The 15,119-nt window shown below is 41.1% G+C and overlaps 1 protein-coding gene across 2 annotated transcripts; it reads right to left on the reverse strand.

Annotated features, from left to right (window-relative positions):
* Positions 1-736: 736 nt before the first annotated feature.
* Positions 737-8,250, reverse strand: si:dkey-246g23.4 (uncharacterized protein LOC559426 homolog). 2 transcript variants are annotated; one of them, XM_042215613.1, is made up of 7 exons: positions 7,150-8,250; positions 6,855-6,993; positions 5,073-5,342; positions 4,438-4,581; positions 3,652-4,358; positions 3,119-3,359; positions 737-1,528 (listed from the first exon to the last, which is right to left on the reverse strand). In XM_042215613.1, exons 3-7 carry the CDS (start codon positions 5,305-5,307, stop codon positions 1,323-1,325), a joined length of 1,533 nt encoding a protein of 510 aa, XP_042071547.1. In that variant the 5' UTR covers positions 5,308-5,342; positions 6,855-6,993; positions 7,150-8,250; the 3' UTR covers positions 737-1,322. The 2 variants fall into 2 exon arrangements, with proteins under 2 accessions (XP_042071547.1, XP_014185819.1); XM_014330333.2 differs by having other exon boundaries at positions 6,855-8,250.
* Positions 8,251-15,119: the final 6,869 nt, after the last annotated feature.

A 15,119-nucleotide genomic window follows, 5' to 3' on the forward strand; every position in this document is an offset into this window, starting at 1 on the left:
CCGTCTCTTGGCACTCAACCACGGCGTACTGTGTGCCTGCGAGTGTGTGTGAATGAATGTGTGTGTTTGGTTTTCATGTAGAGCTCCTATGAAACATGGATTAGGTCTTTGTTCCTGTCTGGTAGATCAAAGCTTTGTGGTATTCTGAGAGCAGCTCTCTTGTTGTGGCAAGTTTTCATTTCTGTAGCCTTTTGCCTTTGCTGTGTGTGTTGGCCTGTGTGAGTCTGCATATCTTGTGCCTCTTAGTGTGGGGGCATTCCAGTGTGGGCCACTGCTTGTAAACCTCACTTTGGATCTCGTTATTACAGGTTTATGAAGAGGGATGTATTTATTTACACTCGTTACTGTGTGTTTACTGCAGGGTTTGCATGTACCAAAAATTGTGCAGCATAGGACAGGAAAAAATCCCGGTGGGTTTCAAACTCCAATGTTGAAGCTTTGAATAGTTCAGATAACGTCTGGGCTGTTTACAAGGGGCCTGAAAGTAAAGGAGAGGATGCTTCACACAGTTTAGGATTTCATACAACTAACTGCAACTAATTTCCCCCCCCCCCAATAGTCTGTAATCCTCTCTGTGATCTGTATGTATCAGCATTTTCAGCTCAGTGCTGCAGTTAGGAAGGCTGCAAATGCAATAGCAGTATCTTGTCACTGGAGGGAGCCATAGTTGCATTTTAAAAGTAGCGGCTCCGCACTCGTCCATGCAGACACATCATCCATACAAGGATTAAAGACGTTCAGTAACAAAGTTGTATTTATTAACGTATGAGAATGAGCTTGTGAACGGTCAGGTCAAATCTTATCATGACTACAGCTTTGTGCAGACGAGTCAACCCAGTGTTTTCTACCAGTGCTTCGGGGAGCGTACAAAATGCTCGTCAGTCTATTGGTACAAAAAGCATTGAACATTCAGTTAAAAACTGTTAGCCCTTTCATGTGTTTCTACTTGCTCTTCCTTGAAATTAATCTCAAATGCATCTTTAAAAACCCCCAATACATTTGTTCCTATCCACTGACTGCAAACACGCCTGCAGAACTGACACTGCTAACACTGAAAATAACAAAAACGAGACAGATCGCTTTGTAAAATTGTGCTTTGTGAAAAGTAAACAGAGGGTTGCGAAGTGTTTATATCAAAATGACAAAATGACAATTTCTTTATTTCCAGTGGAAATTTTGTGTGACGTTTGTGTACGTAAAAGCAACATATGGCAGGGTGACAGTTTTTGACGTTTAACTTGCCAGTCCTTGCTTTCTTCCTTTTCCTTTTTGATGGCAATCTTTGGCTCAGTCACCATTTTAAACTCACCAACTGCAGAATATCATGTCATGTCCTGCTCCTCTTTTTCCTCCCCTCCTAGACTTTGTCCTTTGTTGTCCTTGTGTGTATTCTGGCTCTTGTTAGCTGTGCCCTGACCTCTTCGGTTCATTATGAGGAGGAGGAGCAGGAACAAGGCAGAGACAATGAGAGACACCCCTGCCATGAGGAAACCTGTCCCATAATCACTCATCTTGTCAATGAAGAATCCTAAAAGGAAAAGTAGAAGTGGGACAACATCTATTCATCACTGGAATTCACCTGTGCTGTCAAAAAACCAACAAACACAACAATGTTTAAGCTATGTTATTGTTCATGAACAAGCAAAAGACTGAGGCAGAAATTGGATTGCACTAACATTAGGTTCATCCTAAGGCAATGAAGCCAGCGACGCACATGAAGGAAACATAAATAGAATCTTTGATGCATCCTCAAAATCCATCAAGTCTCCGGTCATCAAAGTAGTAGAAGTAGTTAGAAATAGCCTCTGTGTCAGAGGAACCATGTGAAGTTAAAAATAGGACACCACTGGCTATATTTGCATCTACTTCACTTCAATGAGCATTTAACTATATTTGAGGTCAGTTTCAGCCTTGAGCGTGTTCTTTAATTCAACATTTAAATGTGGGGGGTGTCACTTTTATCCAAATTAAGAGATTTTTAGGGAGTTAAATAAATAAAAAAGATTCTTTAAATGTCAGCAGGAAAGTAAGAAACTGGGGGAGGACTGAAAAGTATTTGTTGATATTTTTATATGCAACGTTTTCTTTTGTTTAAAGAAAAAACAAAAAATCAAATAACCATAAATCTTCCACCAAAGGCAGCATATCTGTCTGTCTGCATGCCAAATCACACCGGATGTTTTCTAATCTCTATTAACTGCTTTTCTTTAGTGTTGTGTGTGAATGTGAGTCACAACCTCCATAATCAGGTTAAATCCTCGCTGATTTGGGAGGCGGGGCTCATGGTATGTGTTGGTTTGCACAGAGAGAGGAGAGGAGCAGAAAAACATTTTACTGTAATTCAGTTCAAGAAATGCCTTTTTAATTAAATTGGCAGACAGATTACTGGAGATGTATGATGGCATATTTGCAACTCGTTTAAATATATCTTGGCAAGGTGGTGAGATGAAATAGCTGAAAAAAGGACACATGCACTTCCAGTTAGGCGTCTATTTGCCATTTGTCATCTCTTTGCTCTTTTTTTCTGCTTTGCATGCATAGTTACTGCAGCTGCTGTTGCAATGCAGTGTAACAGAAGGAAAAATCAGTGGGAAAGAGCCTCTCTTTAACAAGAAAAAGACATATTTGGAAGCGATCAGCTGTAAAATAAACATAAAGTAGCATCATAATGTGATTTTTACCCACTTGCCCTCTAAATACAAAAGAAAATGTAAATAGAATAACAAGGATTCTGTCAGATGGACATTGATGAAATCCATTATTAATTGTAAAGCAGTACTGAATGTAAGCAAGGTATCAAAATCTCATTTGATTCCACTCAGCTTCAGTGCGCTGCAGTTACATCGTAGAAAAATGCATAAGCACAACCACTGTGTAAGACTTTATGTATTGGATAATGTGAGGGGACACTGCGACCTTGAAATGTTTCTAAAGCTTTGCAAATAGAAATGTTAATATAAAGCAACAATTCAATAATTATACCTTTTAGTTTGCAGTCACAGCACCTAAATGGATGAGTTTCACAGCAACAACATACAGTTAAAAATCCATTTCTTTTGTGATATTCACAGAAGGTTTAACATGTCTGTTGTTTTTAGTGTTCACTATAAAAACTCACCAGCAATAGGTGGTCCAAGCAGGCCTCCGCTGCTGCGTATAAGCATGAAGAACCCCAGTGCACTTCCGAGCCTCTGGATGCCCACAACCTCAGCCAGCACAGTGATGTGAATGGCAACCGTTGCACCATACACCAGCCCGTAAACTGCACTAAAAGCAACCAGCTCTGAAAACGAGGTAGCCAACGGGCATAGCAGTAACACTGTACCCAGCAGAATCACTGTAGCCGTCAGCTGCTGCACCTGGAAATGGGAAACAGTGCATTAGAGTGTTTCTTAGTTTCAGACTAGAGGGCTAGTTACATTTTTTTTCTCAATGAGTCGCCGGGAACATCCCAAGTATCAATGCATTATTTACCTTTCCGTAGATATTAAGTTGTAATGATTTACTTATTGTTTCACCCATCACCTACAATATTTCTTGCTCAACAGGCATATCTGTTTGATCTGTAATACTGTTAATAAGAAGCACTTTGCTATCATGTGATTTTCAAAGTATGGTTCTAGGTCTGGTTCATTATTACATTGAACGCACCGTCTCTGTCAGTCTCAGGTTTGCCACCCAGCCAAAAAGCACTCTTCCAAAGAGGTCCAGCACTGCAGAGATGGACATAAGAGCAGCTGCCTGGTACTCCTCGATCCCTTTACTGCGGGCATAGGGAACCAGGAACAGAGCTGGGGCAAAGAAACCCAGAGCAGCAAACACCCCAAACATAGAGTAGACCATGAACTGAGCATTTGTAATGAGGGTATAATCTACATACAGAAGAATTTTGTTCTTTAGTTCAGTCCACTTAGTTCTGCTGGTTGATTCTTCAGTCATATCATGTTTGTCACTGGGATCTTCAAAACATAGTTCCACTCTCCACTCATCAGCATCCTCCAGCTCTTTCCCTACATGGCAGCTGGACTTGACCTCATCCAAGTCCTCTTTAGAGACTGATCTGATTTCCAAGCTTTCTTCTGCAGCTTTTATCTCACTGCCATTAGTAGGATCTTTGGTGGCTTTCAGGGGCCTCAACAACATCCCACTTACGCACAGGTTAAGCTGCAGCCCCCCTAAGATCAGCAGAGCACCTCTCCAAGAGAAGCTGTCAATCAGCAGCTGAAATAAAGGGGTGAGGACAAAGGTAAAAATGCATTCTCCTGAGCTGGATAAGGCATTTGCCACCGGGCGCCTCTTCTCAAAGTAATAGCCCAGCATGGTCACTGTGGGCGTCCACGTTAAAGCGTAGCCAAATCCTGCAGCAAAGAAAAACAGCAAATATGATATTTTCTGTGTTGTGTTTTCGGTTGGTTTTGTGTGCATTGTATCACTTACCATTTAGAAACCCTACTGTTAAGTAGAGTTCAGTGAGGTTATTGGCAAAAGCCCCAAATACAACTCCTAAGCTGCACATCAGACCCCCCGTTATCACTACAGCACGATGGCTGAATCGTGCGCTGAGTGCAGATGCCACTGGAGCTGCAAATGGGCACATAGGACATACTCATATAACTGATTCCATAACAACATTTACACACTTCATAATATAACAGATGCTTTTTAATCTGTTCTGTAACTTGCTTAGAATTTTAATCGTCGACTTAAGAGTGTCCTTTATTGTCCAGCTATATCATTTATATAACCAAACTATCCTAACAGTTGGGTTCAAAATTATATCTTATTATTTTGAGTACTCTCCTGGTAGTTTTGTGATTAATGCAGTAGAATTCATTCAGCATGAAAAGAACCAGGTGTCAAATGTTTAACCATTTTTTAAATTGTAGAAGTGCGACACCTGGTGGCCACAACTTAAAAAGTGGAGGGCATTTAAAGGGTAAACGCATCGAGATTATACTGTCAAAATAGGAAAATGTGTCGGGATGCTCCGATGTCTACTCTCACCACACTCGCTTCCATACGCTTGTATTAAATACAGACATGCTTAAGATTAAAAACTTGCTGATAGTTACCTACAATGTGAATGGTAGCCACCGCAATAGAGGTGATCCACGATGTACCTGTTGCTGTGGTTTCAAAGTATCGATGTATCTCAACGTAGAATACACCAAATGCTTTAATGACCCCAAAGGTCAAACCAAAAACTAGAAAGCAGGAGAGCAGGATGAACCAGGCGTAGCCGCCGTCGGGGGCTGCAGCTGCCGCCATGGTTATCTTTCTCCTCTGAGCTCTCGATGCAGAGTCCATGTTCACTTGCGCTGGCTCCTTAAACAGTCAAATATCTACAGGGAGAAAAACAAGTATATTATTATTTATTTATTTTTTTGGGTGCTTTTACATTTGATGTCAAATTGTTAAGCAAGATATTAATTTCCATAAGAGACTTTAATTTGTAAACAGATATTGGCTGGTGTCTCTGCACTGAAGATATTCAGAACAGCTACTAAATCTGAATGATGTTCTTGTTTAATTTCAGATGCAAATCAACATATTTTCGACACGAATACATTAAACAGAAAGACTTATCTGGATACCTCTGGCTAAAATTTGTCAGTACTAAGTGAAAAAGTTACCTTCTAAGTACAGTACCCAACTGCTGTACTTAATATATGAAAATGTACATCATGATATCAGTCAACAGAATTACTAATGCATGCAACAACAAGACCAGCCCAGGTATGTCTGAGAGCCAGAGCTGCGATTCTGTCTCCAATAACCATTTAGTCCCTAAAAACAGAGCAACTTCAGCAACCTCGCACAGAGCACTGTACTTCAAAAGTGTAACAGTACAACCAGGCAACCAGACTCAAGGTCCCCTGCTGTCATCAGTTTGATAAGTGGTTAAGAAAATATATGGGTGGATATATTTGAGTAATAAGTACCTGGCTCGTGTACAGAGCGCTGACAAAAACTCCGAGAAGCTTTTAAGATGAACTGGGATCCCACATAAAGTTTCATTTCCAGGTGTAATGGAGAAAATCCAGATAGGATGCAAAATCTTGTGGAAGTCAATACGAGGTTTTTGATTCTAATAGTTTTTCCCTCACATAAACACGCACTGAGCGAATGTTGATTCCTAGGTTAAGAGTTTAGTTCCAGCTGTAATTCCCACCAAACAATACTGACCGATGATGACTTGTGTGGTGCAGTTGGATAACACTGACAATGTAACTTTGGTCATGAGACAGTACATACAGTCCATTTACTTCCTTTGATGTCTGCCTCAAACTGACCACCACGTGTGTCCACAAGACTAAAATCTCGAGGGCTGGATTAGTCTTTGTCTAAGCAGCATTTCAATAAGCCATACTCACTCTGCCTGCTGAATCAACTAAATTTGTCATAAATCGAGACATTCAACACCTCTTTATTCCAACCAGCGTTTAGTCTGAAAAAGGACATTTTTCATCTTTCTCTGCGTCTGTCCAAAAAGGACAACAGTAAAGTGCGTCTATTGTTAGTTATTTGTCTCTTGGTCTCTTTGGACGACAGTCAGAGCACAATTTATCACACATGATAGGATTTAGCTCAGTTCCCTTTTCTGCTGATGAAACACACATAACACAAAAACCGATAATGAAACTGCACAGAGTGCATAGAGAACAGAGGATTTTCATGCATTTCAATTATGGAGATTATTCACCTTCTGTGGGATTTGAATGAAAGAGGTCTGAACCTAAATCCGGATCATGACCCCAACAGCTCAACAACATTATAAGATGAGATGAATGAAAGTGTAATTCAAAGCATTAGATTTTACATGTGATCCATGTAAAATAATATTGCTACCTTACTTTTCTTGGTCAGTATGAAGCCATGATGTTCCTCCTGTGGGGCAGCCGTCCAAGCTTGGTGGGATTTGTTATGCATAAGCGGCTTGTCACATACTGAGGTTGTAGCGGTGTTACTCACACAGGAAAAGATGCAGCTCGTCTTCTCGTTAAAAGAGGTTAAAAGGTGCAAAAGTCAAGCATGGACAATAAGTGTAAGAAAAGGGGTTAAGTAAAGGAATCAAGGAGATAGGGAATAAAATACAGCAGCAGATTAAATATGATGTAAAAGGTTAAGAGCAACATGTGAACAGCTAACCTGGATAGACCTTTGTACCTCACGGTTCCTGGACATGTTGAAAACAAAGACACATGCAGGGCAAAGTTTTATTAAACTTGTCTTATCAGCTGTTTGGTGAACGTGTTTGTGCGTGTGTGTGTGTGTGTGTGTGAGAGCGAGCGAGCGAGAGAGAGACATTCAGAGCGAAAGATCACGTGCAGATTTAAACGCCATCGTTTTCCTTTCTCGGCTAAATCGTATAAAACGTATAAAAACTATAATTATTATGAGGACATTAGCATCCACTAGGAGTAACACCATAAACACAATCATGCGTTTCTCTGTAACATTTAATGTCAATGACTAACTAACAACAATCAAAGGTGGAAACAATGTATCAGTAAATCAGTTAAGAGCTTCATATTAGAGAACTTAGCTACTTCAGTTTACTCAGAACTTTCTGACCACGAGTGTGACGCGTCCATCATGCAGTTAACAAATCACTACGATACGTTCAAACGTATGTTCTCCTTTGCTTCTCAATCAAATCCCCAAATCTGACACTTGTTTGTAACATCCTGGGTTTTTTAAAACCACGATTTTGCCTTGCGTGCTACTTTTAATAGAGCAGTATCTTTCAATGGGGAAGATGTTGTGTGTTTCAACACCCCTCAAATACATGTACATTCTGACCGCAACATAATGAAATCTGTAAAAAAAATAGACAAATAAAGACAGACCATATTAATGTGGTCCATGATAACCACCCACACATGCAGATAAAGCTACAAGCTCAGACAACTGAGACTGTATTCTGCGCCGGGCACGTCAAAACACAGCTGAGAGCTCAGCAAGTCCTTTCACAAGTGATACGTTTGCTCTGTTGCTGCCTTGCAGACAGTCAACACGACTCCTCTGATCAATGCGTCATATACCAAAGAGAAAATGGCAAGGTTGGTTAAAAGGTGCCCGGAGTGCACGCTTGCTCAAAGCAACATTTGTTTACACCATGTAAAAGTAAAAAGATATGATCCCGTCAAAAAGGTCATCCCATGATTAGTAATGGATTCCTTCAAGGGAAAAACTAAAGATAAATATATTTTTTATTTCAAATGAAAATACTTAAATTAGCAAACTGAGTTTTGATTCATGAGGTGTCCTTTTTAGTCGTCTGCTGTTTTTAAAATAACATAATAAATAATATTTTAGCTTGAATGTGTTTGAATCAGATGGATTTGGATTCATCTGCTCCATTCCTGTGTACCACGGACATATTCATTAGCAAAGGTAAAATAAGGACATGCAATTATCCCACAACCACCTGGGACAAACCCCTCGTAAACCTCCTTTAACCACCTCTCAGTGGTACAACCTGCCAATAAACTTTGGCAAACTATTAATTCTGCTCATGAACTGTCTCTTTTATGAGCTTTACAGTTCACTAAAGAGGCACGGTACCAATGTTTGTGGTGTGCCAGATTGTTAGTGTGGATCTTTACAAAGCCAAGTGCACATTGTTTGGGCCAAGTTTATGTGGGCTTGTGAGTCAGCAGACGGCAGCAAAGAGAGAAGTCTTCCTTTAATAAGGAAGCAAATGATCCTTCCTGCTTCATCGATCACATTAAATCTTCTGTCAGTGGTAAAAGTATATATACTCTGTGTACTCTTCACCTATGTTGAATTTGATATTTTCAAAAATAATATCCATAAATGTGATTTGGGGATGACTCGCACTCTTTGTTTCAGTAAATTCAAATTTCAAATAGCTTTCCTGTGTTGTGGTGAAGGTCACTGCGTGGCAGTGCTGTTTAGGTGTTAGAGCTTAGAGAGACAGAAACGGTGGGGGATGGAATAAAAGAATCAATCTTCTTTCTCTGCATCTGTCCAACACCCAGGTAATAATTTAGACCAGTCTACCTCTCCTGGATGTATTCCTGTTATGTAACATCAGCAGAAGAATTATCCCAGTCTATTTTAGAGTATCTTTAGTAATTGTACGTTCATGCGAAAGCTTGCTTGTAATGCCCAGAACACAGACATACACGTACCAACGAGTGCTTTAAAACAATTAAAGATTTATAAGAATGGGTGATGAATTACAAATCTATGCTGGGGAAGGTGGGATAGTGGTATAGATGGAGATGGAGACCTGAATAATGAATATGTGCTGCTGAAGCCTGACACAGTGCACAGGGTGGTGTTATTAACTGTGCTGTTCAGTGGAGGGTGGGCTCTGATGCCTGCCTTCACTGTATCTGGCTTCATGTCTGTTATTGTTATTGCAGCAGAGACGTGTTTGTCTGCACAGGCTGCCCCCACACGTCACCAAACAAGTCAACTTTCTGTTTTTCACACACAGTCTCAGATCTTTGTGCCTAAGAGGGAATCCAGAGCCATGTTACGTTTTTTAAAAGCACAACGTTACAGGGAAAATTTGCAGCATACTTCATGGCCAGCGTTGCATTCATTCTGCTGCACGCACGGCTAACTGAAATGCTGACTAAAGCTTTGCTGTTGTTTCTTTTTTCTTCATTTCCAGTCACGATGGTGATGCAACAAAAGTGAAATGCAGAACACCGCTTTGAAAGAAGCCCATAGAAGTTACATGACAGCCAGCTTCCTCTCACTCTTCTAATGCAACAGGTGTTTTAGTTACACACTTCCTCTGTGTGCACTATTTTTAGCCACACTAGCCTCAGTTAAACTGTTAGCAGTCGGACGTACCGCCCACGGGACATTGGATGGTTTAGGGGACTAATAGGACTGCTAAGGGGTTAAAAGATTTGTATTGCACCATCCATCCATATATTTACCCATCTTCTGGTTGTGGCCATCATTGTGGCACAGTCCAAACAGTTAGGCAGTCCTCCACAGGGCCAGTACACAGACATAATTTACACTCACATTCGCGCTTGCTTGCAGGACCATTGGAAGTAATTAAATCAACAGTTTGGTAAATGGGTAGCAGAGCCACAGTGGTTAGCACTGACTTACATCCAGGAGGTCCTGGGTTTGAATCTGCCATCTGGCCGAGACCTTTCTATATGAGGTTTGCACGAGTTCTCTCTGGGTACGTCTTCCTCCCATAGTCTACAGACATGCAGTTTGTGGGGTTAGATTATCTGGGGATTCTAAATTGCCCACAGGTGTGACTGTGACTGTGAATGGTTGTCTGTCTCTTTGTGTCATTAGCAGCAAATTGCCACCCAGCTAAATCAATACTGCCTCACACTAGCTGTGTGAACGTAAATTTGCATTTTTAACATTTGTGCATGTCACCAACACACAGCAATGAGAGTATTAGACAAGACAGAACTTCCCCGAAGCACACCGACTGCGTCCAACAGCCACTCACACATGCACCGCAGTAATGGCCATAAAAGCTAAGAAGGCAGTCGGGGGCTACGTGTGATGCAATCAGACACTCGATTGTGTGATGAGCCAAGGTCATTGGAAAAGAACAAAGAGATTGTAATCATACAGGAAAAGAATCTGCTGGCATCAGACCACTGGACCTCATTCCTGCTCTCTGATTAGCAGTGCAGCCAAATGTCCGGCAAATCAACTTCAACCGATCAGTCTGTTTGTCTGCAATGAAAGACAAATCTTAACTCAGATCCTACTGGAGGCTTGGCACATGCACACACACACAGACCACATCAAGGATTGCAAGAGCGATTTAAATCTTTTGGGTATTTTTTATCTTCCCAGTTTCCAAATGTCCTTGCAGCTAAAGAAAAAGTGGATAATATGTTTCAGTTCATTATAAATTCATATATGCAACAGGGCATCGTTTTGATTAGCCTCTGATGTTTTAATTAAAGACCAATGAGTTTGTGAACTCTGCACTAAAGGTTCCCAAACCAGTGAGAGTTGAAAGATGTCTTTGGAGCTCATTTTTAGGCTGGTCGTGTTCTGTAAAACTGGCCCTTGGCACCTTCCCCACTCTTTCGTCTCCTTCTCCTTCACAAAACAGTTTAGTCAATGATCATTTAGGATTCAAGCCTGCTTAAAAACCATATCACACAATCACTCACACCAACCCACACACACTGCAGCACACACCCCACATTCACACACCTCAAAAACTTGCAGATATCCTTTCAATCTTCTCCACACACTCAGCCCCCAAGAATGTTTGGCAGTCGGTTTTGTTTATAGCTGAGTGTGAATTATTCTAGTGAGTGAAGAAGAGAGGGGGGAATTGGAAGGGGCTTCCTCTGGAGAGTGGCTGACAGCCTTGTCAAAAATTCTGCAGATACACGCAAACTCAGCCAAAACATGCCCTGGGGGATATAGATTTGACCCTTTTGATGTAGATGTCGGTTAATTCATGCCACATGAACAGGTGCATCGATGCTGCCCCAAGGCTGCTTTGTACGGGCGTCCACAGGAATTACAATGTTCAGTCCATATGTGGAGGAATATGAACCCCTTGGGGATAAGACGGGTTTGGTGTAGGAGTTAGCTTTATATGGAGTTGGTAGAACACAGAACAGAAGTATTGCCTCTCTCACTCACTTCCATCTATGTTTCTGCTCCAAAATCACTCTCTGCATCCTTTTTATGTATTTGTCCAACCATGTAAATGGGCTGAAGAGAGTAAAAGTTGTAGTCTACCTGAAGGACAGTCTCTCCTTGCATCACCCTTCTGTCCCAGCTCTCCACCTTTGCTTGAACGCTTCAGTCTTTGCTTGCCTCTCCGTGGCAAACTCCCAGAAAGCACAGGTGTGTGTGGGCCTGCCCAGATGGCAGTGTTTTTGATGATGACAGGAGGAAGAACAAGCCAACCGAACTCAGGTCTTCTATTCTACTGCCCCCCGCCCTTTTTTTTAACATTAAAAATAATCAGCAGTGTTTGGTTTGATAAAGAGCTCAAAGCAACCTGTAAACCTCATTAATAAACATTTCAGTGATAAAAACAATACATTTGTGGTTCACAGCCTTTGTGCTGCACGCCCTGGGAGATGCCACATTCTTGCATTAGTTTGGCAAAGAGTTGTATTTTTTAACAAAAAAGGTTCCATCACTAGCACCAAATAATGTAATGCATTAGTAACAGTGTTACAGATTAAGCTTCTGCCAGCACAAACCGAACATTCCCTACTCCCGTTGCTTCACATTGAAAGGATTTAACAGGCAGGCATAAACTAGTCACAGGAAGTCTTTGTTGGCGAGTCTAGCACTTACCACTATCATTCTTCAGAAAAACGAAGCCAAATCACTGGAATTTTCAGGATTTTACCACAGATCACCAGTTTGAAATATTGCAGGGACTAAATTAACAGACACACAGAGCGAAAATGAGCAACAACTTTTACTTTTTCTCTTCCCTCTTGTCTCGTCTCATTCCCTGCGCAGCATGGGATCAGATCACAGTTACTCACAGAACGAGTGGGCTATTGTCTGATGTCTTCATTAAAAAAAATTACATTTACATTTTTTCTCTGCCTCTCGGTATTCTGTAACCTGTAGTTTTAAACCTAATTTGTTGTTTCCAGCAGAAGATCAAACAGGACTAAACAAGATGACTCAATTGGACTCAAATGATTTTGTGCTCTTGAATGGCTTATGTCCTTGTTACACTCCATAATTTCAACTTGACATATATGCTAGTTCTCACTCACAGTAATACTAGTGTACAAAGAGACACATTAGCATTCCTTCATAAAATATTTAAAAATCTGCAGCAGTTCAAACCGAATCTGAAATAAATGGATGGTTCGCCCTCACCTGCTCGTGTCTTGCTCTGGTCTCCTGGTGAAAGATGTGTTAAAGCAGGAGGTTGCTAACAAGCACAAGGTTGCTCACACTTGTGTTACCTGTAAACACAAGGAATGAGTCTTTACAGGTAATGAGTTGGAAGCTTGGACTTAAAGAGTGGGATCAGCTGGTGTTGGAGTGTTTGTTTTTTAAATAACGATTTCACAGGGGAATACTTCCCCTGAATTCTGAACATTCCCACTGCTTCAGTAGGCTATGATGCTTCCCATTATGCTATTTCTTTGATGGACTAATTGCTTTGAATTGCATAATATTTAGAGTTCTATCATCTCTGCGACTGTACCGTCATAGAAACTGCACCACTAACTAATTTATTACAGAAAATATGTTACAAAATGTAACATTACAAAGTAACACAATTTTGCTAGATGCTCTATGAGCTGTGCATGCTAATGATGCAGTATACTCCAAATACTCCTGCTGGGCACTCAAAGTGCTTCCTACTGCAAGTCTCATTCACCTAATCACACATATATTCGTATGTTTTATCTATGCCTAAGCATATTTTCTAACTTTCACACACTCACACTCCAATGAAAGCATCAGGGACAACTCAGGGTTCATCTTCTTGTCCAAGGATATATTGACATGTACACAGGAGGAGCAAAGGAGCTATTTACTTGAGCCACAGCCACCCCAATGACAGTGCAAACACGCCAGTGTTCACCAGATAATCTGTCCCACCATTTCTAGAACCTTAGCATGTTATCTCTTAACACATATGCAAAATGGTAATGGTTCTTGACCTGGGAGTGCAAACAAGTGGCTCTTTTGTTAATCTCCTGTGGTGTTGATGAAATTAGATGAATATGAATATGGGACAAAACAAACACTACCTACTGAGCTATCCCTGTTATCCATTAAGTGTGCTCAACCTCAATAGCAGTGGATACCATGGATGATATATATCTATAGAAATGTGAAAAAAGATTTTCACACAAGGGGGGATCACAAACCTTGCACCGGTGTCCTGACTCTGGCTCCTGTGCTTGACTCAGTCATGTTAAGCGGGACACTCAAACAATGTGATGCTAGTAAGTATCTTTCCCCTGCAGTTAAGACTAGACTAGCAGCACTTAGTTGTGTTCATTACGTTTATTTAAACAAATCATTGAATTCAGAAGTTCCAGGCACTTCCATAGCCAACGGGGAAAAAAACCAGGCACCTAAGCACCTCCACACATTTATAAAAGAAGCGATTGATCTCAGGAGCTCAGTGAATTCCAGCATGGCGCAGTAACCCGATAGAGTACCTTTGAGATGAATTAGAGCAGAGCCTGTGAGTCAGGCTGCCCCCTCCAGCATCAGTGTCCGACCTCACAAATGCACTTCTGCAAGAAAAAAAATCCCATAAACAGACTCCTCAACTTTGTGGAAAGCTTTCCCAGAACAGCTGAAGATGTCATAGCTGCAAAGGGTGGGACATTGAACACTATGGATTAAGAATGGGATGTCACTCAAGTTTATATGTGTCTGCAGGCACATCTGGTAACTTTGGTAACAAAACCAGTTCAGAAGATGCTGGGACTCTGTGACATGGTCTCCTTAGTTTCCAGACATTCATGGACTTTTGTTAAAAGAGGAGGGGGTGCTGCACAGTGGTAAACAGCCTTGTTCTGCCACCATTAGTCGACTAGTCACGATGTCGTCGACGACTAATTTAATAGTCGACACGTCGTTTGAAGCTTTGTAAGATTCCAAAACATGCAGGAATAAGTAGCAGGATTTAAGAGTGTAATAACGGACTGAAACAGAAGATGGCAGCACTGCATGTACAAGGATGCCAGCTGCCGTTAAACCCCGAAGAAGAAGAAGCTGCGTCCGGTATCGTAGCTGTGTCCAAATTCAGGAACCACATCCTCCTGTACCCGCATTTGTAGCAGTGTTGCCAACTTAGCGACTTTGTCGCTATATTTAGCGAGTTTTCAGACCCCTTAAAGACGTGAAAGCACGTATCTCTTTTACTCTCAACAAGCAGCGGGTGCTGTAACGCAGTCAGTTCTTCTTTTACTCTTATGCTGTTTTGTGGATCACAAGGTTTAAAACTACTTATAAACACACACACACAAAGTAACTCCACCAGAGTGCCTATTTCGGGTCACTTTTGCCGGTCCAAGCCCGGGTAAAGGAGCAGGGTTGGAATTGTGACATTAAAAAAACAATAATTGCTAAAAGAAATTTAATTTGTAGTTCTAAATAAACTCTAAATGCATTTAGGACGTTTT

Source organism: Haplochromis burtoni, unplaced genomic scaffold, assembly GCF_018398535.1.
Source record: "Haplochromis burtoni strain Fernald_Lab_line unplaced genomic scaffold, NCSU_Asbu1 Contig_774, whole genome shotgun sequence".
Classification (NCBI taxonomy): domain Eukaryota; kingdom Metazoa; phylum Chordata; class Actinopteri; order Cichliformes; family Cichlidae; genus Haplochromis; species Haplochromis burtoni.